The sequence below is a fragment of the Microtus pennsylvanicus genome, chromosome 10 (genome assembly GCF_037038515.1).
Source record: "Microtus pennsylvanicus isolate mMicPen1 chromosome 10, mMicPen1.hap1, whole genome shotgun sequence".
Classification (NCBI taxonomy): domain Eukaryota; kingdom Metazoa; phylum Chordata; class Mammalia; order Rodentia; family Cricetidae; genus Microtus; species Microtus pennsylvanicus.
This window is the reverse complement of record NC_134588.1, coordinates 33285882-33310803: the sequence shown is the minus strand read 5'-3', so window position 1 is coordinate 33310803 and position 24922 is coordinate 33285882. Positions and strand designations below refer to the sequence as shown.

Genomic DNA, 24922 nt, shown 5'->3' with positions numbered 1-24922 from the left:
ACTTAATTTCTTTGGGGAGCATTTATAGTGTACGATGAGTAATTTTATCAAAGCCTCTACCCTTTCCATTGAGAGGAGGTAGGGGACTGATGCCATTTTCAGTTAGTTACTGAGGAGCATGAAGACGAAGGTGAGACACCTCCTGGAAGATCTGTGGCAATGACATTGCCTAGGATCATGAAGCCAGTGATGGCAAGCCCACCATGATCCCCAGATTCTTCCCATTTTGAGAAGATTAGCAGAAGCCCTTTTGCTTCCAAAGACTCAGACTCCCACTTTTTCAGTTAGATCAGTGGTTTTCATCCTGGAGGTTAAAGGACACTTTTACAGGAGTCACCTAAGACCATCAGAAATATTAGATATTTACATTATGATTCATAACAGTAGCAAGATTACAGTTATGAAGTAGCAACAAAAATAATTTTATGGTTGGAGGCACTACAACATGAAGAACAGTATTAAGGATCATAGCAAGAGGAAGGTTGAAAATCTCTGAGTTCAATGCATATATTAATACAAGGTCATTTCTGTGAGATCAATTAGTTACCCTGGATCTTGGGTGTGGGAAGCTTACAAAGGTTAAACCTGGGAGCAAACCAGCCTTTATTATTATCATCTGATTTCAAGGAAAAACAAAAACAGAGCATTGCTTTACAAGGGCTATAACTATGGCAATGCAGTTTGAGACCAACGAAGTGAATGAAGACTTAGCATATGTTGACAGTTTTTAGATTTGGTCCTGTCCCATGCTGGCATCAGATCTGTACCCAAAAGTCTACATATAATAACAGTTACAGTTGTCTTTATTATATATGTTAATTAAGATGATTCACAGTCATCTCATTAGTTTTTAACATTTGCATATATGAGGTGAAAATAAGATATTAAGCAAATTGCATTATTGTTAAGCCTAAGCAGGTAGACTTTCCAGTTTACAGAAAGTCTATGAAACAGATTCTCAAAGATGAACAGAGAAGACACATTCTAAAATAACATGTCAATAATTGTCTTTTTTTTTCCATCTCTATTACAGCTACTACTAGACCCAAAACTTGTGGTAAGTTTCTTGACACAAAGACAGCCTCTGTCACTTGGGAACATTATTTCAATCATTTCTCTCTTTTAAGCTTTCAAACTTAGCACACACTATTTCTGTCTCTCATGGTTAACTCTATATTAACAGTTGTTTAAAAGAAATTTTCACCAGGCAATAGAAATTGTTGACACTAGCCAAAAGGTTTTATGAAGAATTTATTATTATGCATAATAATATATATGTAATGCAATGAGTGAGAACTTTTGTTCTCTGAATAATTCATGACAAGATAACTAAATGATTTATAAGGACATTTTAAAAAACAAGAGTAGTTATAAAGCCAGAAGGTTTTTTTTTTGCATATGAGTTCATAAGCAGATAAACTTGTCTGTCAGTTAATTAAACAAGTAATTATCGAATTCTTGCTAATAACAGACAGATATACAATCATGAACCTGAACTGATGATGAAGATTGAAATAGACTAGGTTTTGCTCTCATGGACTTTACAGTTTACTAGGCAAGACAGATGTCAATCCAACAGTCATCTCAGCATAAACTGGGACCTTCATCAGAAAAAGGAATTAGGGACTCACCAAGGCCAGGCGGCATGGGTCTAAAAAAGCATGGGATAAATTTGGACTAGCTGAACATAGCGGACAATGAGGAAGAATGGGAACTCAAGAACCATCACAGTGGGTTTTTGATACTACTGCACGTACTGGCTTTGGGGGAGCCTAGGCAGTTGGGATGCTCACCTTACTAGACCTGGATAGAGGTGGGCTGTCCTTGGGCTTCCCACAGGTCAGGGAACCCTGATTGCTCTTTGAGCAGATGAGGGAGGGTGACTTGATAGGGGGAGGGGAGGGAAATGGGAGGCGGTGGTGGGGGGGAGGCAAAAATCCTTAATAAATAAATAAATTAAAAAAACAAAAAAAAGAAAAAGGAATTATGTAATAATGACATGGGGCACATAATACTTTTCTTATATCTTACATATTCCTGAAGATATTGTATCAAAATCTATAACCTGACTTGGTGATATTTTGGTGTCTTATCTTCTGCTTTTATTCGATATTTGCCAATCGTTCTTTTACTTCTGTTTGTTGCATACTTAATAAATTCACTCTTTTGCAGATCTTTCTCTGCACAAAAGAGTATGTTAAGGCATTCTTATCCAATGTATTCTCATTCATTCTGAATAGTGATAATACTAATTTTCTTTTTTTCTTTCCAGATGAAACATTTGTGAACATTACTGTTCATTACAGATATAACAGTAGTAATAAGTCTTTTGAGGCAAAGCCAGTATATGGCAATCCTCCCAAAAATCTATGTGAAACTGTGGATTGTAAAGAGCTTAAATATCTAGAAGAATGCTCAGAGAAAACTTTCAATGCATCTGATGCCTCATGTACTCCAGCTAAAATTATAAAACTAGATGTACCACCAGGTGAATGTCAATTTCTTTCTATCTGTGTATTTCTATCAGTGTGATTTCATATGTGTGTTATGGTGTGCCTGGGGGCTAATGTGGTTAGAGAAAAGAGCCAAGAGAAAGCAAGTCAGCATTGATAAGAATGAGTTTCCTGCTGAGAACCCTGGAGAGCATGAAGAATTACATACTTACTCTTTAGAACCATCACCTGCTTGTCTTGTTTCTTTTTTTTTTTTTTTTTTTTTTTGGTTTTTCGAGACAGGGTTTCTCTGTGGCTTTGGAGCCTGTCCTGGAACTAGCTCTGTAGACCAGGCTGGTCTCGAACTCACAGAGATCCGCCTACCTCTGCCTCCCGAGTGCTGGGATTAAAGGCGTGCGCCACCATCGCCCGGCTTGTCTTGTTTCTTTAACAAAAAGGTTCCTAGCTGGGCAGTGGTGAAGCGCACCTTTAATCCCAGCACTAGGAAGGCAGAGACAGGTGGAGCTGAGTTCCTGGCCAGTTTAGTCTACAGAGCAAGTTCCAGGGCTAGACAGAGAAACCCTTTCTCAAAACAAAACAAACAAACAAAACAAGCACACACACGAACAACAAAAAGGGGTTGCTTTGAATTATGAACAACCTATTTTGTGAAATAATTAAACGAGATTTCTAGGTTTTCTTTTTAAATTCAAAGTGTTCTTTTTGTCCCTTTCCACTCCCCCTGCCAGAAGTTTCTTATATATATCAGTGAAAAGAACAAACTTAAACATCTAATATTTTTGAAAAAAAATCAAAGGGAGAGTTCTAGTTATATTAATATCAAAGTTGTAATTCCAGCATGTGGAAGGTCAGTTTCTGTGTTCAAAGTCAGCCTGGGCTACTATAGTGTGTTCTAAGCTAGCCTGAGCTACAAGACGAGACCGTATCTCCAAAAACTCAAAACAGACCAACAAACAAGTATCAAAACCTCAAAGAATTTTTTTTCAAATGGGAAAAATCAGCTATTTTATCTATCTTTTCCTTGAGTTTCATTTATAAAAGCGGTGTGGATTCTATTGAAAAACAGCACACATTTCTATTAAAATATGTGGTGCAAAAAATATGCTGTCTTCCCTAGTGAATGGTAAATGTCTGAGGTGATAGACAGACTGTCTGTAATTGGGAAGTATGTATTGTATAGATATATCCAAACACCATATAGTATGCAAATTTGTCGAATTATGTGTCAACTGAAACAAAGAAAAATTAAAAATTAGGATTGGGGACTAGATAATCAAGGAGCACCAAGCCCAGGATGTTATTAGGCTTCTCCCAATGCAACCTCATGCTTTTAAAACTGGGCTTCATGGGTGTGATTTCAGAGTCTATAGTCGGTACCACACCTTCACACCAGAGGTGTAACCTAAGGACACTTCTCTCTTCTCTTGACAGGAACTGAGAAGTTTACCCTGCATGACTGCACAGAACAAATATATGCTAATACTACAATTTGCTTGGAGTGGAAAACAGAGCCCTCTGCCTGTAAAGGCACAAAAATTACATACAAATTTCACTGTAATGATACTGCAGGTAAGGTACTGAGTAGAGAAATTCTATTCATCACGTGTGGTTTAAATGTTCTTTCTATATATATGCTTGTCCTCCTCCCCTGACCCTCAGTGGTCTGTGGTAAGCTAGAATACAATAACTCCAGTATCTGTCACTCAAACGAATTCACAAAATAGAAAAAAAACCCAACAACCGTGGATGGTAACTATTGAAAAAAATTGAAAATTAATTAATTGAATTTTCTTGATTACTGCTATATGCCAGACATCATCGAAAGGATGATAAGATGAGGAAATTATAAAAGAATGATGATGTCCATATTTTGTAGAAAGGAAGCATGGTATTATATAAATCCAGAGGTTACGTTTTCTGACTCTCATCAATGAAAATCATTTGCAAGCTCAAGAATATGGAGGTAACAAGAAAACAAGTGCTTTTAGGAAGGAATTTGGGTTCCTAATGAAGCAGAGTTTCTTTTTAGGAATATTTGAATTCAGTGAGATAGGCAGAGAGATGCACGTGACCCTCTGTGCACACATGCAGAGGCAGAAGGGGCAGAAGAGAAATGTATGGCCCTGATTGTCATCATTGTGCCAACGAGAAGTTGCTAGGTTATGCTTCAAGCATTGTGTCCAAAGCAGGAACATATTATGAGCTATCAATTTTAAAAATCTAAAACTTCTTAAGCAAAGGCTAAGTGAGGTGTCGTCCTGATTTCTCAACAAAGTTGAGTTAGTATTGCTATTGGCAAGATGTTGAGCTTATTATTCCACCATTTGCAGAGGCTTCAGGAAAGAAGGCCATACGCTGTGTGTCACTGCATATATACTCACGTGCAATACTTATTTCTTGCAGATTCTCGAGGGTATTCTCAAAAAATTTTCTTACCCAGTCTTAAACCCCAAACATATTACACATGTGCTGCAGAAGTCCTATATAACAATGTGATACTTTTCCAAGAAAATAAAACTGTGGAGACCGATTTGGAGAGTGAGTACATTACTTACATTTATAAGATAAACAGAATTTCTGTTTCTTCTTTGGGCTTACATTATTTGGGAAATCACAGAAAATAATGGTATCGAGTTACAGAAAGCATATCAGAGAAGAACAATTCTAAACGAATTTTAAGGTGAATTTAAAAGTAAATTCTACAAACTTAAAGTTGTTCTTTCTGTTGTTCTAATTGTATATGTTGCAAGACTGCTGGAAAGGGTTGAGATGGTTGACATGGATCATTCCTACTTTCTTCATTTCCTTTGCCCTCCCTTTTAGAACACCCTTCAGTCTGTGTTCTTATGCATCTCCCCCAGACATGTCCTGATTCTGACAGAAGAGTGAAGTAAACAAATTGACCAGTATAATTCAGGCAAATCTAAGTGTGAAGTATAAGATATGAACTGTGGCTACCAAATTTTTGCATTATAATTAATTACAAGATAAAACTTAACAAATGGAAAGGGGTTCTGAAATTAACAGCATTTGGAAAGAGAGAAGAGATAAATCCCAATTAAATGTAAAATTTGCTGGTAAATATTAATTTTTATGATGATTAATGAATAATCAACTATGACAAAGACAAAAGGTATCACTGCTCACAAACAGTAGAGACATTTCTAGAAAAAATATTTGTATATATCAGTAGAGGAAAAGGAGAAGAGAAGCAGTAGGAAAGGGGGAAAGAAGGGGGAGAGAGGGAGGGAGAGAAGGTAGGAGAGAGGGAGGTGGCAGAGAGAGACAGAGAAGCAGAAAGCTAGGTATTATGATAGATATCCCAGCATAGCTGCTTGGGAGATTAAGGTAGGAGGATGACAGGTTGAAGAGTGAGACCTGCACAGTGTGGGAAGGCTTGCTTGAGATGCATGCAATCCTGTTGTTGAAAACAACCAGAGCAATAACAAAGTGCATTATGATTACCTGGTCTTATACTAACATGACTCTAATTTGTTTCATAGTTGAGGCCATAGGGGATGTCCAAATCCACATCTCCTATTTTTCCAAACTGACATTAACTATACCAAGAGCAAAGAAAGCTGCAGAGTAGGAAGACAGGTTTACTATCATGTTGGGTATTAAAAACTTAGAGTGAGGTCAGGCAGATTGTTCAGTGGGTAAAGGTGCTTGCTGCCTGAAGACCTGAACTTGTTCACAGGATGCATATGATAGAAGGTATGCACACACACATGCACCCACACACACACACACACAGGTGTGCATACACGAACACACATACATACATGGACACACATGGACACAGTTATACAAATAAGTAAATAAACAAACCAAGATAAGTCCAACTTTTTAAAACCAGTGTAATATAATGGGGAATCTTAAAAAGAACAATGTTTATATTTAATAAAATACAAGTCAGTTAACTGTTTTAGTATCCCTATAGAGCAAGTATGTCAAATGGCCGTCAGCCATTGGATCTCAACACATACAAGTGTACTGTTGCTCTAAAAGCTAAAGTTATGAAGTACCTAACCAAAACCATGTGAGATACTATTTGTATTTTTTTAGGAAAAAAGCAAGAATTATAAAATTATCTGTAAATTTGACTTCATAGTTGAACAATACTCTGTCTCATTGAAATGATTGAATGAAATAGCATATAAATTGTGTACTGTGGGAAAGTAGCCATGATTTGTTTATATTTGACATGGAAAATTTCCCAAAATATATAGAAAAACCTTTCAGTTACAAAACAAGACACCAAATATTCCAATTGAAATACAGGAAAGCATTTTAACTATGCTTTTAGCAAAAGATATACAAATGGTGACCGAGTCCATGGAAAAACTGCTCGACCTCATTAGCCATCTGGGAAATTAAATTCAAAACCAGATGGAGATTGTATACACATCTACTAACAAATCACTGGCAACATTATTGATGAGAATATAGAAATTCATCCAACATAGAAAGAAAGATTATATCTGCAAGGAAAAGTGGATGTGTGCCTACATATCCAGTCTTGGAAAGAGGTCAAACAGCCACCAAGTGTTTAGTAATAGAGAAATTATGGCATAAGTTAAGTAAGAGCATTGCTTATCTTTCCTTGCTCTAGTAAGACAGTAACCACATAAAGATAAAATATTCATTTAGATCCTGAGGTTGGAAATTTCAGACCAGTGCTGGTTGCCTTTGTGGCACTAGGTCTCTGGTAGGGACACCAGATGACAATGAATGGTAGGGATGTATCTTGAAGGGAACTACTCATCACTTGTATCAATAAGGAAAAAGAGAGGGATGGGGACCCTTGATTCCATCTAAGGGTGTACTTCCAATGGCCCAAAGATTTTTCACTAGGTCTTACCTCTCCAACATCCCACCAAGACATGTTGTGACATTCAACATACAAGCCATAGTCTTACTGATGACTAAAAAGACACAGTTATGATGTGCAAAAAAATCCAAGTGTTATATTAAAACCAATATAATTTGTGAAAAATATTACTGTTTAATTCTATTTATTTACAATAAAAACAAAGTTATATTCAATCTACAGCAGTAGAAAGTAAATAGAATATGCTATATGTGTCTCAGGGGGCTCATTTTGACTGTTAAGTGACATAGAAGGACAATAGAAAGTTTTCAGTATTGTGATATAGCACATGGATGCATACATTCATAATTCATCAAGCTACACCTTAAGCAAGTATCATTGATTTTGTTTGAATGATTTCACACAACAATATCTTAAAATATCAAAATATCTGAACAACAGCATCCATGAGAAGAGAATATTCTCAGGAATTCTTCAAATCAGTGGGATACTAGATTTCCTACTGCTGTATTGGAACAAAATAGACTCTACGAAAGAAACCTTATCTAAAGAATACAGTAGAAATCTAAGGACTTCACTGTTGTCTGAGGTTTCTGTCCTGCCGAGTCCTTGTTCTGCCTGGTTCTTGCAATTGTTAAGTCCCAAAGAAAATTACAAATTAACTATAAACTGATTGGCCCGTTAGCTCAGGCTTCTTATTAACTCTTATAACTTATATTAGCCCATTATTCTTATCTGTGTTAGCCACATAGCTCGGTACCTTTTTCAGCGAGGCAATCACATCTTGCTCCTTCTGTGGATGGATCAGAACTGCATAGGAATGGGCTTCCTCATTCCCAGAATTCTCCTGTTCTCATTGACCTGCTTCTACTTCCTGTCTGGTTGTCCTGCCTATACTTCCTGCCTCGCTACTGACCAATCATTCTTTATTTAAAATATAATTAATAGAATACAGACCATTCTCCCACACTACTTCACTGAGATTTTATTAATTCACAATCAATCAAAAGATGGCTGTTAGTGATTCCATCTTGTTATGTAAATACTATTTTTTAAGTGACTTATTTTGCATTGTAACTTTTTTTCTTTCTTTTTTTAACAGTTCCAGAGAAACCCAGGAAGTTTTTGTGTGGGAATGTAACTGAGAACAAAACATTAGTTATCTGGGATCGCCCCTCAACTTTTCTCAATGGATATTATTTGTGTTCCAATAAGACCAGTTCAGGTAATTTTGTAAAAATGTAATTCCCACAAAGGAAAAAAAATCAAGAATTTTTAAATGCTGGGACTATGGTTTTAGCCTGGGGGCTGCAGGGATTTTATGTGAATGGTGAGATTTCTGTGCTCTGTTTCAGAACTGTTATTCACAAATGACTTTCCTGCCTCAGATGTAGCAAAAATCAAGAATATTTCTAACACTTGCATATTTTTCTTAATCTTTCTTAACTTTAATCTTGACATTTGAGAACCCCCGAGGAAGGAAAAAATTCTAAAAATTATATGTGATACATCCTGCAAATTCTATGTAATTGGTCTGTACTATCTTGAACTCCCCACTGAAGCTCCTAGATAAACACACAGACAAATGCAAACACACAATATTGGGTGAAAACAAATGATCACCATCCCATTTAGCTGCTGAAAGTGGGAACTTGGGTCATTTATAGTCCTTAATTAGTCTGCTTCAGAATTGATGGAGTCCCCAAAATTCAGCATGACTAGCTTTAGATCATTCTGCTTAAATGAACAGTTATCTCCTGGAGAAGACCAAATGTCTAGAACATTTATAGAAAGCAACATGGACAATTACTGCCTCTCAGGGAAGCCTGCACATTGGACAGCCCTTTACCTCTGCGCTGAGGTCGCAATGAACAGAGCACTCACTGAGTCCTCTCTGGGTTTGGCTGGAAGAAATCAGACATAAGTTACAAAATTTGAAAGCTAAAAGAACATTTTTGAATGCTCGTATGTTTTGATAGCATTTTCCCCTATTCTTGAAGTCATAATAATCCAATGACTAAAAGGAAGTTAAGAGGCATGTTGTCCTTAGCCAAAGTGTTATGGGCAAGAAATATAAATGGTCCATTTGAGAATCTGATAAGATTCAAAAGACAAGAGAAATAGAGATTCTAGGAAGATAAAATGGAGGGGCTCCTTATGTCCCCTGCTTCATCAGACATGTGTTTTATGGAAGTTTCTGCTTGGCTTCTTCAGGAGTGCACTGTTGGGGTTTCTTTCTGTTTTTAAGATTCTCTTACTACTCTATTTTGCTGCATTCCTACTTTGGTATATTCTCTACTGCACTGTTTTTATGACAGTATTTGGTAGAGCTACATGTGTATGTGGCTTATTTGAATTTTGTAGAGTCTGAAAAATCTATATTTGTACTGAATTGAATAACTAGGGTAAAGGACAGGATGAATTATTAAGTTGGGTTCATGAAGGAACCAAGAGTGTTCATGTAAAGTATTGTGGAATATGTTAGTGAGGGTTCTTTACCAGAAGAAAATCATGAGGATGTGAATAACAATTATTAGATTAGCTAACACAGTCTAAGACTGGGTTGTCCTTCAGTGTCCAGCGGCCAGCTGCAGAGACAGGAAAAGTAGTAGTTGTTTAGTTCAAGAGGTTCGGATCCTCAGAAAAGAGGGACCATAATACAAAAGCAAAGGCCTAAAAGCCTCCTGCAGGGTCACCACCACAAGCTGTGTTCAGATCTTAAAAAGGTATGTGAAGGCACCAGAAAAAGCCATACCCACTCAAAAAGAATCTGCCCTTCATTCCTGACCGAGCTTCATCCTTACTCCACATATCCATATCCAGGGCAGATCTGTCTCACTCATTTCACAGAATCATGTGTCAATCATGTCCCACAATACCTCACAGACATACAAGTGTGTCTTACCGATTTTAGGCCTCTCTCAATCCAATGAAGTTGTCAATCAAGATTAACTATGACAAAGCCTTTCGACCAAAGCTAGAAATTCTTAGTAATTTGAAACAAACATCCCAAACATTCTGTCTATACACTAAGTTACCTCTTCAAAAAATCTTCAGATTTATTGTTCAAAACTAAGATGAACTATTTCGCTTTTGCTGCATTAGGTAAAATACAAGCTTCATTGACTTACGTTATGAAGCTGTGTTCTGATGCAGAATGTTTGTGAGATTGCGTATACAAGCTCATGAATTTAGGTCACTAAATAAAAGCCAAGGTGAGCTGGAGATCAGCACCTTTGACCCCTGGAGATTGTCCCAGTGATGAAGAATTATCCTAAAAACCAGACACTGTATAAAAACATAACAGAAGGCCTGGGTCATAGGGTGTCATCTGACCCTCATTTGTGCAGCCTTTCTGGAGAGGATTCCCACTATGTATAAATCAGACCCAATCTAGAAAGTAACCTCACTATACCCAGGCTTTGGGGAATCCTGAGACATAGATACCATTACAGAAACTACCTTCTGTCCCTTACTATTGGGACTTCCATGGTGATATTCCACTATAGAAATTTGGTAATCTGTTTGGGTTGAGTCTTTCTTGATACTGTTCCTGAAAGACACCAGAGAAGTATGTTCTCAAGATGAAATTCAGGCTTCACCCCACTGTGGGCATTTATTTCCTGCTTTTCTCCAGAGGGCAGGTGAAATGGTAAATGCAGGAGCTCAAATTCTATTCTTCAGTGTCTAAGCTCCATTCTGGCTTCATTTTCCTTACCTGTGGTCATGGACAAGCAGCTTAATTTCTTAAGGTTCATTTTTCTAGAAAATCCAATGATGTGGTAAATACCAACTTTGTAACTATGGTGAGGGTTAAATCAATTAACTTATCCATCACATAAACAGTGACTGTCACATGTACAGAGTCATTGATCACTTTTTGGTGTTATTGTTATCATTGTAACTTCTGTCTGATAACATGCTGCTTATAATTTCTTTGCTATATTTTGTTTTCAACTAAAATGTCAACTTGTGTCAATGATTTCCCATTTAACACGTACTAGCTCTTCAAGCTATGCCCTATGGTATATCTAAGTCTTGACTTCTCTTCATCCATATAGCCAAAATCTGCTATGCTAGTCATGTTTGTCCATAAGCTCAAAACATCCTTTTTTTTCATTTCTAATGTTTTGTGGCAGTGCAACTCAACAGCAACATGCTTGTAGAGCATGCACAGTCCAGGGATTAGACTCTCCCCTGCCCCCAGATATCTAGTTTTTCTCTTTCAATCTAACCCATCTTTCCTTGCAAAGTCCAGATTTCAGCTATCGTAATCAGGTCTTCCCTCATTCTCATGGTCCCATGAATTCCTACAGCCTTAAAATAATGTGAAACAGTAAGTCTCGTTATTGGTAATTTGAGGGCATCTCTCCTGAAAGGCAGTAGTTCCCATTGATGCTCTAAGGTGAGAGTTAAGTATCAGAAAAGCTGTGATGAAAACAACTGAAGGTTTTGTAGTGTTCACTGGGGCCCGTCTTGTGCCAGAAAACAAAATCTCCACAAATATGTCTAAGTTAATGGAATATGCATTAATGATATGTAATCATAATGTTGCATGCTTTGAGATTGTCAGAATGATTGAAGTTATTCAATGAAATTTCAATATTGTTTGTATTGCTTTCTCATATATATTTATAGGTATATATAATTAAAGCACACAGACCATTTCCCTCATTTCCCTCCCTTTCTTCTTTTTTATGCTTCTCCTGGTCCTTTCTCTAAAAAATCTCACACTGTTCTCTTACTTAATTTTTGCTACGTATACACATAAGTGAAGAAATATAAAAATACAGCCTTCTGAGTCCATTCAGGGTTGCCTGCATATCACTTGCTATCAAATAACCAATCAAAAGGATCATCCTAAAGAAGACGGGTTATTCAGATCTCAACAGTTGTTAACACCTTGTAGCTCTTCGTTTAAGGTTGGGCCCTGTGAAGTTTCCCCCATCTGGGTTTGGATGTCAACTGTTGTCAGGTTGTTCAGGTCTCATCGGGTAGCTCTGGTGTTGAAATCTCATCAGCGCAGATTTCGTGTCCTAGCTAGAGGACACAATTACACGGCAGACTTATTGGTCCTCTGACTTTTAAGTCCTCTTGCTCCCCCTCTTCCTTGATATCCCCTGAGCCTAAGGTGCAGGAGATGTGTTGTTGATACATTAACTGGAGCTGAACACTCTGCAGTCAAGTGTTTTCTGCTATTTGACAAGTTGTGGTTTTCTGTAATGGGCTCTTTCTGCACAAAAATAAGTTTCTTTGATGATGGGTAAAAGCTACACTTACCTTAGTATAACAATAGATATTTAGAATTCACTTAGGCAGAATGCTGGTTTAGGATATTGCCAGAGGTAGTGTTCCTCTAGAGTCTATGACCAATTTCTAACCACATGTAGCTGGCTATGTTTACAGCACCAGGAAAATTTTTCTCCTGTTAAGTGGGTCTTAAGTCCAATTAGACAGCAATTGAGTACTGCCAAGATATGAGAACCACTGTTGCACCCTTAAGCATGCCCTGGTGTGGTGGTCATTGTTGTGATTCTTAGATGACACAGCGATAGTTGTCCTTCCTCAGTGGCTTGCATGTCATCTTCTGGTACTGTGAAAGCTAGTTCTCAGGGAGGAGGCTTCCAGGTCAATTCTAGCTTAAGTGCTCTGACTCCTCACCAAGTCTTCCCTCATTCTCATGACACAGTGAATTATGAGGTGTCATTAGCAATAGGATCATACCTGCTACATATTTACCACATATGGGTAAATATAAAGTAATGCTAATAGTAAATGTCTTCTTCAAGAATCCTTAGTGGTTCGTGTCCCCTTCCCTCTTTCCTGTGTCTTTCTCCTTTTCTGTGTTGTTCTCCCTTCCCCATTAAAGCCCCCTTCAAGTCTCTCATGACCCATTTCATATCACCTATATCCTGCTGTCCCTCTCTAGAACCCTCTCCCCAGTTCCTCTGTGTTTTCCTCGTTTCTCCAGTTACTCCCGGTCATATACTCACATCTAAAGATTTGGAGCTGGGAACACAGGTGAGAGGCAACGTGCAGCGCTTGTCTTCATATATAAATTCACTCAATACTTGGAGTCTCCTTGAAATGATATCATGTAAAAATCAAGTTATATGCATAGGGATCCTGGCTTGCAGAAACTTACTAATTTTTTTCTTTTTAATTTTAGAAAATTGTACAAAGTTGGAAGCGACTGAGAGCCATATTGAAGTGATCCAGCTGAAACCTTATACATACTATAGAGTGTCACTCCACGCCTATGTCAACGGCAGGGTGCAACGCAATGGGAGTGCCGAGCAATGCTTCTTTCAGACAAAAGCGGCTCGTAAGTGCTTTGCTTTAATGTTGTTTCCATGAATGGTAAAGAACAACAAATGCCATTTTTATGTACAATTCATTGATCTTTCTAATTTGTTTGAGAAATACATGGGCCTGGCATGTTCATTAGCATCTAATTTTTTTAAAATTTATTAGATTAAAATAAACAATCCAAATTCCCAGTCCCTCCCTCCCTCCCATTCCCTCCACACATCCCCCCCCCATATAATCCTCAGAGAGGGTAAGGCACATTGCTTTGGGGAAGGTCCAAGGCCCTCCATACTATATCTAGGCTGAACAAGGTATGCATCCAAAGAGAATAGGATCCCCAAAAGCCAGTGCATGCTGTAGGAATAAATCCTGGTGCCACTGCCAGTGGCCTCTTAGTCTGTCCCAGCCATGCAGCTGTCAACCATATTCAGAGGGTCCTATGCTTGTTCCTTCCCAGTCCAGCTGGAGTTGGTGAGCTCCTATTAGCTCAGGTAAACTGTTTCAGTAGGTACAACCATCATGGTCTTAACCTAGTTCCTCATATTCTCATTCCTCCCATCCTTCAGCTTGAGTTTGGGAGCTCAGTCCAGAGCTCCGATGTGGGTCTCTGAATCTGTTCCATCAGTTGTGGATGAAGGTTCTATGGTGATATTTAAGATATTAATCAGTCTAATTACAGGGCAAGTCAAGAATGGGCCCCCTCTCCTCTATTGCTTAGGGTCTTAGCTGGGGTCATCCTTGTGGATTCCTTGGAATTTCTCTAGAGTCAAGTTTCTGCTAACCCTCTAATGGCTCCCTCAATCAAGGTATTTCTTTCCTTGCTCTCATCTCTGTCCTTTCTTCATCTCGACTATCCCATTTCCTCAAGTTCTCCTCATCCCTCCCCTTCTCTTCTCCTCTTCCCCTTGTACCCTCCCTTCTCCTTTGACCCAGGATTTAAGGTTTTAAATAATTTTAGAAAAAAATATTTTAAAACTGCTAATCATGGTTTACTGTCCTTATTAGATAAAGTTACAGGGTTGAAGGAAGAAATATGGAGGCATCATGAGCCAATGTGCTTTGTAAGACTTCAAGCATTTAATCCTCCCTGCATTCCCAGCAAATTTCCTATCTAGAAACATGAAGTGCACCGAGATGCTCATGATGCCCTACAGAGCCCTGGCTTCTATTCACATGACACAACATTTCACAATACACAGCCTTTATTTATGTCATGTTGTACACTGGGAATTTCAATGACTTTGCTTCCAATGCTGTGTTCACATAATTTGCAGAAACAAAGCAAGATTAGTGTCCAGTAACTGCTAATTTCAATTAGGAGCAGGAAAGAGGAAAGAGTCTGGGGGAAGGGTAGGAGCTATGGTTGTAGGGCCTAATGAGCTCCAGATTCATGAAGAAAAAAATTCTCCATGTCACTTAGGCCTATGATTTAAATGTCCAAATCCTAAAATTCTGGCAGAGAGAGGAAAAGTGTGCACATGATCCCATCCCTAGCTCAGTAACTGTTAGCATTTGATACTACCAGAGGAAAGTCAGCTTTCTTTAATAGGCTGACCACACATTAGGACAGGCCCCAAGTCCAAGAACTAGCTTAATGGGGGCAAGAAGAAGAGGAGTAAAACTCAAAGCTGAATAGGGAAGGGTGACAGTGCTGAGCGGATAGTTAGAGGAGGAGCTGGGGCATACATGTATGAATAGGCTCAAACATACTTTGTATGAAATTCTCAAAGAATTAATAAAAATATTGAAACATTTCCAAGTCCTACAACTGTATGGTACTGTTGCCTTCCCAGGTTTCTGGGATGTCAAAGCAAATGAAAGTGGTTTGTTGCTTCAGGAATCTTACCTGGTTGAGTGGAAGACTCATGAGAAAAGGAGGGCCTGGGGTGTAGAGGGGACTTATACATGTTTCTCTGTCATCCTTCCTCGCCCTGCCTCCTTCTCACTTTGCAGTGCTATTTAGTTCCGCATCCTGTTCTTCAGGGATTGTGCAAATTCTCAAGACTTCCAGCAAGCTTTTATACATTAATACTTAATGAAGAGGTGATTTATTTTTTTAGATTTTTGACATAGATTTTGATTCTGTGTTCTTGTGTGCAAACCAATATTTAAACTGATTTACATTGTACTCAGGTTTCAAGTTATTTAAATTCTCGCATATCGAACGATTAAGATAACACACATTTCTTTATTTTGATAGGGCCAAGCAAGGTCAATAAAGTGAAAGCCACCCGGATGTCAGAAAATGCTATAAGTGTCACATGTGAACCTCCTCTTGAAATTAATGGCCCCAAGAAATTTTACATTTTGGAAGTCAAAAGTGAACGTTCTTCACCTAAGACTTTCAACAAAACCACATGCAGATTTGACTTAAAGGATCTCTACTACTCAACTGACTATACATTTTTGGTAAGCTACTGTTTTCCGTCATCACTGCTTTCCCCAGCTGTAGCACAGTGTTTCAGCCTTAGCACTTACATGGCATTGAGGTCAAGCTCATATGAATTTAAAGATCTCTGATAACTTGTGAAAGCAACACTTTAGAACATTCCAAAATTTGATGCCAGGCATTTTATCTCTGGAATGAAAAGCAAGGTTTTAAGGCAAAATTTTATTAGAGTATTTGCAACTTCAAAATGACAACTGTAGGGAAGTTATTGCTTGTGTGCCTGGTTGTTGGAGGGAGCCGTTTGTTTTCCCTGCCACCCAGCTAGCTTAGACCCTAAACGACCACACAGATACAGATATTGATTAAATCACTGCTTGGCCCATTAGCTCTAATTTTTATTTGCTAGCTCTTACATCTTAATTTAACACATCTCTAGTAATCTGTGTATTACCAGGAGGTTGTGACCTACCGGCAAGGTTACAACACCTCTGTCTCAGGCAATGGCACTATGTCTTCTCTCTCTCTACCTTCCTTCTCCCAGCATTCAGTCCAGTTTTCTCTGCCTACCTAAGTTCTGCCCTGTCAACAGGCCAAGGCAGTTTCTTTATTCATTAACCAATAAAAGCAACACATACACAGAAGGACCTCCCATATCATCTGGTAGGAGACAATTCATGGGTAGCATATCTTTACTTTGCTAAATATTTATTTTTATTGTTTTCAGCTACAAAATTTTATATGTGCTTTGAAATTAAAAAAATACTAGAAACAAATTCAAGAAAACATTCGAACATAAAATAAATGCCAGGAATCTTTAAATATCTATAATTTCACCACGGACTGGGCATTATAAAGACCTTTCTGTTGTTTGTAATGAAAATTTCTATGCATTAGATAAAATCACCATTTCTAAGAAAGTTCAGCAAATTTTATTTTTTTCTGTATTATTTCATTATGCTCACCTTTCCACATTTTTGTTACTTAACTTCCAATGGGGTTTATCATATTCTATGAATGATAACTATATTGAACTCTAATATACACAGAATTCAGTAAACATGTTTTTCAGTAAATAGCAACGTCCTTTAAAGTCTTTAATACTTTCTGCTCAATACATGAAAAGATCAACTTAAAGAAAGATAGTCTTTCTTTGACTTCTAGTTTGAGGGACGGCATTATGTCAGGAGCCTGATAGAACTGGCTGCATTGTGCCTGTATTCTGAAAGCAGAAAGAGATGAATTTTGGTGCTCAGCTTGCTCTCTTATAATTGTTCCATTTAGGACCCTCTACCTGGTAGGTCTATGTTGCTGCATTTTGGGTTGGTTTTCTCTGTTCAGTTAACTTTACTCCCTCACAGACATGCCTAGGAATATATTTCTTAGGTGATTCTAGATCTGTCAAAGCAATAATCAGTATTAACCCTCATAAGTCTCTTTGTGAACTTGACACCCAAGTATATAACTTTGAATCCATTATCTTCCACCGAGTACGATCTCCCCATCTTCCCCTTTAAACTTGCTCACTTATTTTCTCCACCGAACTTCACATTTTCGTGTTTCTCCTCTTTCTCCCTGAATCGATGAATGAGAGCAGTAAGCAGTAGCCCTCCTACAGCCTGAACACTGTGCTACCATGAGATTTCCTCCACAGAAGAGATGAATCCATTTCTTTTTAGTTCACTACTGCTCAGTTTCTCAGCCACAGACAGATGTAGCCAGATTCTTTGCCAAAATGTATTATGTAGCTGATACATTCAATCTTGGTTCCCTACAAGTCTTGTAACACCATGAGCTGGGCATTTACTATTTGCCATATTCTTGGCACTCTGGTCTTCTGATTCCTACAAGAGTTATGTATTATGTTCTTCTTAAAGTATTCTCAGCCATCTTTAGAATGAATCTCCAAACTCTTCTATCTTCTCACAAACTATTTCCAAAGAAGTGAGGTCATGTGCTCAGGTGTATCACAGCGATGATCCCATTCCTCCGAGGAGATTTTCTTCATCAGTTTTAGTTTATCTAATGAAGGCACATGCATATGTGGACGTGGCCACTATATGCCTTAGTGCACATACAGGGAAGTTAGAGGACATGTCTGGGAAGTCAATTCTCTCCTTCTACCATGGGCTCAAGGGATTGAATTCAGGTTGTCAGGCTTGTGGAGCAAGCAGTTTTATCTGTACTATATCTATATCTGTGGAGTTTTAAATTATATTGCTGTGAATTATATTACTTTATAAAAGGTAATTGACACAATCTGGTTTATGGATACTGGGAAATCCTATATTCACATATATAGAGAGCGAAGGCTTCCGTGAATGATTGCATGGTTGTCACATCATGTCAGTTCATTGTAATGGTGTCATTCAGATCTATTTTTGCAGAATTTATGTGGCATTAGTAGTCTTGTTTCAGCACCCCTTTCAGTTTCTGTTTAGATCAATCTCATTTTCTTTATTTGTATTAAATTTTATGAGCTCTAGGTGTTTATGCTAATTATTTCCACATTGCAATTTGTCCATGTCTTTACCTTCAAAAGCATGCATATTCCACACCCCACTCTTGTAAATAAAGATTTACTTTAAAAATAAACGTGAGCCTGCTAGCATATTAATAGACAATGTTATTTTTTGTCTATTTACTATAACTTAAAATCATTCCTTCTGGATTCATTTCTTGGACTGTGTTTTTCAATTTCCATTTGTTATTGATGCCACTCCTAAGAGAGGCCAACCCCCTTTCAAACTCTTTGACTGTGTACAATGAAATAACTGTAAAGTCTCAGCTTTTACTCAGGAGGTTTTAATGAAAACAAGCAGCATTTATGAGAAATAATGTACATTTTAAAACATGCCAGGAACACTTATAGAGAAAATTGAATTTTTTTCTCTTTCTTTTTTTATTTTAACTGAAATTTAGGTCTCGTTGTTCAATGGAGAGTATCAGGGAGAAGCAGTTGTTAAAAATGAATCAACATCTTGTAAGTCATCCTGGCCTATTTTTTTCCACTTCTATATGTATGCATTTGTTTGAACAAGGTGTGCTATTTTGCATCTATAGACTGACTCCTTAGTTGCTTATACACATTATATAAATACCTGCAATTTTCAAAAATCCAAGTAAAGACATTAAAATACAGTGTCATAAAATGAAATTAATAGATTTGATAATTTAGTCACTAAATGAATGTTGTCTTTACTATAATTTTTTAGACTATTTATTTGCACTGACAGATATTTTTGGTAGTTCTTTTAAATGGGACTGCTTTCCAAACTGTGATGTTCAACATATATTTGTGCTACTGGTTTGTGTGCTGATGACATTTCATTTTCTAAGATACCTTACGTGTCTACAGCATCATTATAGATAATAAAGCATAAAAATTGGGGCCTGGAAAATTGTGGATAGCTACTTTTCTCTACACTATTCACAGTCTATCATTTACGGGAATTACACTATTTAGCCTCATTTTAGGAATTAAGGAACTAAGGTGCAAAGATAATAGGATTCTGGCCAAATTCCTTTCCAGGAAGTAAGAACTAAGATGGAAGCCCAACAGCCTGTCTCCAGGACTCAAAGCTTGATGTCACTGCATGGGTTTATTATCTTTCCATTGTGGGCATGGAAAGGATGACAAGTGACCCAGGATAAAGATATGCCAATCCTGCTTGCCCTAGGCGTGTGGTTCACATTGATTCTTTGTGAAAACTCAGACTAGGGAAAGTGTTAATCCTCACTGTCAAATGAAATAAATTTTGTCTCTTGGTTAATTGGTTCTATTCCCCAATGAGCATGTAAGAGATTTATCTTCATGGGGTAGAAGCTTTTATGAATCCCTTAGGAGGCTACCCACTTCTGTGCTCAATGGTAAACTAGGAGTTTCTTTCTGAAAGCTGTAATAACTACATTACCTCATTGATCCCTTTTAAATGAGACTGTGAAAGGGAATTAAATCTAAATGATAGTTTTCTACAAAAGTACAGTATTTAATGGGAAGCAATGGAAGGCTCATCTATATTCTAATTAGTCTCTTTAAATATAAATGCCTTGGGGATGTTGAAATAACAGAGCCCATCACTGCACAATCAAGACTCTAATGTATTTTATCTTATTCTAAAATTTTAGCTTTGAATCTTTACCATAAATGAAAAATACTAAAATTCTAGTTCATGAAGGTCAGTCACATTGTCCAGCAAAGTACTTGACCTAATAAGTTCTTGTGTGTCACTTTTTATTTCTAGATAATGCTAAAGCACTGATTACATTCCTGATATTTCTGATTGTTGTGACAACAATAGCCCTGCTTGTTGTTCTGTATAAAATCTATGATCTGCGTAGGAAAAGATCCAGGTAAGAGACAATGTTGAATTAGGAGGTAATAGTGGTTGTAATAATGTCACAAGCTGTTGTCCAAAATGCATTGACCAAGCAATGAGAGAAGACTTCAGTTCCTGACTTCACGTGGAATTATTGGCTAACTGTAAGTACTTATACTCACTACATTTGCTAATGATATTGTAGGCCTGTTTTGATACTAATCAGTGGAAAGAAGGTGTACCTTCTCTTTTAATTCTCAGTACATGAAAGTAATCTGAGGACATCAAATGCAAAAGGAGGGACATTCTGGGAAGTGTATTCATTTTTTTTTTTTTTGCCCAAGAAGATAAATATTTCTGAAAACTAGAAGGACTCTCTTGACTCATTCTCATCCTTCTGAAATTTACAAGCAACCCTTGGTTACTTTCTCTCCCCTCACTTGCTTTCTTCAGTCTCCCCAAATTCTTGTTTATCTCTTCCACTTTACATCCTTTTGTTTTCCCCCATTCCTAATTTCCCTACCCCATTTTCTCTTATCCCTACGTCTATTTCTCCTGTCACTCACTACATCGATGAAACAGTGTTTGCTCAGTTTAGTTGATCTTCAAGTGAATTCTATGTTTCTTATTTTCACAGCAATTTAGATGAACAACAAGAACTTGTTACAAGGGGTGAGTATAAATAATTTTTACCACTGAGATTTATTTTCTAAATTTACAGTCTCTTATTTTAAATAATAGCTGTGCATTTAAAAAAAATCAAACCTGAAATTTGTCCACTGACAAATTTTGAAGCAAATTTACTTTTCTGCAAAAGTAGCCGTTTATGTGAAGTCCTCAAGGTATCACAAATATTATCCATGGCACTGAGAGTACCGTAGTGACAGGCCATGGTCTCTGCTTTTTAAGGTTTGGGTTTCTCATAGAAGAAGCCAGGTCTATTGGTGAGTAGGAACAGTTTGGTAAACGTTAAGCTGGGTAATATGCATAGTTCTGTATAAAGATAAATGATAGAGAGTTGCCTGTGGAGGGTGCAGGAATTCAGTTGCCCAAGACTGCTGGGAAACTTCAGACAAACTAGCAAAGAAGGAAGAATGGGAGAGCAGATGATATTCTATAGTGAGGAAGTGATGTGGAATACCTTCAAGTTCTGCCAGAGTAGGATGGTGGATCCTCCCACTGAAGGCACAATGATAAATAAGATGGATGATATATAAAATAAAGCCATTCCTTTATCCAGTCTTCATAAAATTTCTTTATGTTTTAAAGACAGAACCAGGAAAAACCATTAAAGATGTTTAGACTATGTTTACAAAAATTAAAGTAGCTTATTTTCACTACTTAAGATGTTGGGTACAGGGGAGGTGACACAAACCACCAAAGTTGAATAAACCAGAAGCAAACTTTATTCCAGAAACCAAATTCCAGGAAAACCACAAGAAAACTTAAAAATAAAAATAAAAAATACCCACCTACACTCTTTAAATCATAAAAAGTTGTTTCACAATGTACTTAATTTTTTAAATATTCTTGAGATACAAAAGTTGAATATATTATGTTTGATAATATACTGTAACAAAATTAAGATGAATGATGAACAGAAGAATATTAATCACTTTCTCTTATCATCTCTATAATTGTAATAATGAACAAAAGTTAAAAATGGAGGGTGGGGATAGAGCTGCTGGGTGGATATTTTTTTAGCATGTTGATGAGAAAAATCATAATCATGGAATTTAGAAAAATGTCAATTAATATCCATTCCATGTAACCAGTCAAAACCATGGATGTCTAACAATAGTGAAAATTTTTTAGGGGCCTTTTACCTAGGCATAGGAAAATGAGAAGCTCATTCTAGTAAAGAGAATAGTACAAAGTCAGAAAATGATTTACATGCAAGATTTAAAATCCATTAATTTATAAGCAAACACTTCCATGGGAATGAAATTTCCCACAAAGATGAAGAGAAGAAAATTGTTAAGGATTCAGTTCAAGCTGTAAATTCTATTAATGTGTGCATATCCGAGAGACAGGCACAACACTGGTCTTGAATCTAACTTGTTTATAGATGAGGAAAAGCAACTGATGGATGTGGAGCCAATTCATGCTGATGTTTTATTGGAAACGTATAAAAGAAAGATTGCTGATGAGGGAAGACTGTTTCTGGCTGAATTTCAGGTATGTGTCACCGTTGATACAGGGTAAGAAATTCCACATAGTCATCAAGATGATTACATGTTAAGTATATTTGCACAACCATTTGCCTTAATAATTTACCCACAGAACACACTAATACAATACAGACATATGTTACTGCAATATTTACAGATGAGAGACTCATTAAGGGTGCAAGATCATTCACAATATAAAACTAGTAAACATCATAGTGTAATGTTTTAGTGCATTGTAACTGATTATGAAGTCCTGTCACAAAACATATTGGGTTCATTTTGTTCTTATGTTCTATATGGCTATCTAATGATCAGTCATGAACTAAAGTTTTGAGTATCACATTGATTATTGTATATTTTTAATGTAGGATAAGACATTTTTTGAAATTATTTTCTAATTTAATTTATCTGTCATTAATTTTATAGGAAAGATGTGGGCTTTTTGAAAAGTACATAATAAAATTAATTTCAGCTACTTTATTTAGCATGTTTGACAGTAGAAAGGATATATTTATAAGTTACCTCATTTAGCTCCAGTGACAACTGGCAAAGGAGAAACTAACTTAACATCCTCCCTCCCTTCCTCCTTCCCTCCCTTTCTCCCTTCCTCCCTCTATTTTCATCTCCTTCTTCTTCCTCCTTTTCCTTATTCTTTTCAGAATCTTCTGTAACCCCAAGAATCCTTGTGTCTTTCAGAGCATTCCACGGGTATTCAGCAAGTTTTCTATCAAAGATGCCCGGAAACCCCACAACCAGAATAAGAACCGCTATGTTGACATCCTTCCCTGTGAGTGCACATAGGGATCTGAGCTTCTTTACGCTGACAGAGAGTGACTACTCGGTATTTCAATATTGAAGTGTTCTTTTCTTCAAACAGATGACTATAACCGTGTTGAACTCTCTGAAATAAATGGAGATGCAGGGTCCACCTACATAAATGCCAGCTACATTGACGTGAGTAAATATGCTGTTACCTTATAGCCTCTTTTGGCTGCTGGAAATGTTCGTTTTCTTTGTATGTATGTGTTCCATTGAGTTCCTTTACTGTTTCTGGAAAACTTTAGGGAAGTTCTTAGAAATATTTTCAGTTAAACCCGTAACAACACTGATACCTACAACAAAAACATTAATGTTTGCAAAAATAGTTATGTATATGCTTGCTGGTGCTAGAAGTAAATAGTACTTCTTCTTAGCCAAGATTAAAACCTGCTCTTTGCTGTGCGTTAAACTCTCTGCACACATTTCCCATAAGAACTCTGCATTTCTTCATCTGAGTACACTATGCCCTCTAGATAGATGAGGATGGGAAGCCCGGGTTCTTTAGTTACTAAGACTCTAATGAAATTGGTAAAGGTTTTTACTGAGTTGAAGTTCAGGTCTGCTTAACTCCAAACTGTTGTGCTTCTGTTCTACAAGGCACTGCAGTAGCTGCTTTCTCCACTGATGTTGCTCATCTCCTGTGTAGTTATCCAAATTGAAAATATCTAGACAGAATTTATTAAAACACTTACAAATTTGGCTTATATAATTTTCAATTAAACTTGCTTCCTGTGAACTAAAGAATTTTGCACAGTTGGGAAACACATATGTATGGCTGAGAACATCTCCTTACCCACTCTACCGAGTTTTACTTCTGGGTAGAGGTGAGTCCTCATGGATTCATAGTTCCTTTTTTATTTTGTTTTTTGTTTTTTTAAAGAAAACAAGCCATCTTATTCTTCATTTTATACACAAATACTAGTTCCTACTCCCTCCCCTCCTCCCATTTCTTCCACCCTGTCCCTTGAGAGAGGGCAAGGCACACTGCTTTGGGGAAGGTCCAAGGTCCTTCCTACTATATCTAGGTTGAGCAAGGTATCCATCCAAAAAGAATGGATTCCCAAAAAGCCAAAAAGTGATAAATCCTTGTGTCACTGCCAGTGGCCCAGCAGACTGCTCCAACCATACATCTGCCATTCACACTCAGAGAGTTCAGTTTGGTCCTATGCTGGTTTCTTCCCTGTCTGGCCAGAGTTGATGAGCTCCATTGTGTAAATGTACCACATTTTCTTTATCCATTGTTTGGTTGAGGGGTTTCTAGGTTGTTTCCGGGTTCTGATTATTACAGATAATGTTGCTATGAACATAGTTGAACAGATGTCCTTGTAATATGATTGGGCATACCTTGGGTATATGCCCAAGAGTGATATTGTTGGATTGTGAGGTAGGCTGATCCCCAATTTTCTGAGAAACTGCCATACTGAGTTCCAGACTGAATTTTCAAGTTTGCATTCCCATCAGCAATGGAGGTGTATTCCCCTTACTCCACATTCTCTCCAGCATAAACTATCGTTGGTGTTTTTATATTAACTATTCTGACTGGCATAAGATGGTGTCTTAGAATTGTTTCGATTTGCATTTCCCTGATGGCTAAAGATGTGGAACATTTATTTGTCTTTGGGCTATTTGAG

At 37.3% G+C, this 24922-nt stretch overlaps 1 protein-coding gene across 6 annotated transcripts in view; it reads left to right on the top strand.

Moving 5' to 3' along the window:
- The window catches only part of Ptprc (protein tyrosine phosphatase receptor type C), a 106921-nt gene that overhangs the window by 56420 nt on the left and 25579 nt on the right, over positions 1-24922 (top strand). For all 6 annotated transcript variants that reach the window (XM_075988128.1, XM_075988127.1, XM_075988125.1 and 3 more), the window contains 13 exons: positions 1034-1057; positions 2273-2488; positions 3885-4022; positions 4857-4991; positions 8390-8512; positions 13457-13612; positions 15797-16005; positions 18905-18965; positions 20227-20335; positions 20939-20973; positions 22370-22479; positions 23169-23259; positions 23350-23426. In XM_075988128.1, coding sequence (XP_075844243.1) covers positions 1034-1057; positions 2273-2488; positions 3885-4022; positions 4857-4991; positions 8390-8512; positions 13457-13612; positions 15797-16005; positions 18905-18965; positions 20227-20335; positions 20939-20973; positions 22370-22479; positions 23169-23259; positions 23350-23426 — 1484 coding nt within the window. The remainder of the gene's footprint in view (positions 1-1033; positions 1058-2272; positions 2489-3884; positions 4023-4856; positions 4992-8389; positions 8513-13456; positions 13613-15796; positions 16006-18904; positions 18966-20226; positions 20336-20938; positions 20974-22369; positions 22480-23168; positions 23260-23349; positions 23427-24922) is intronic.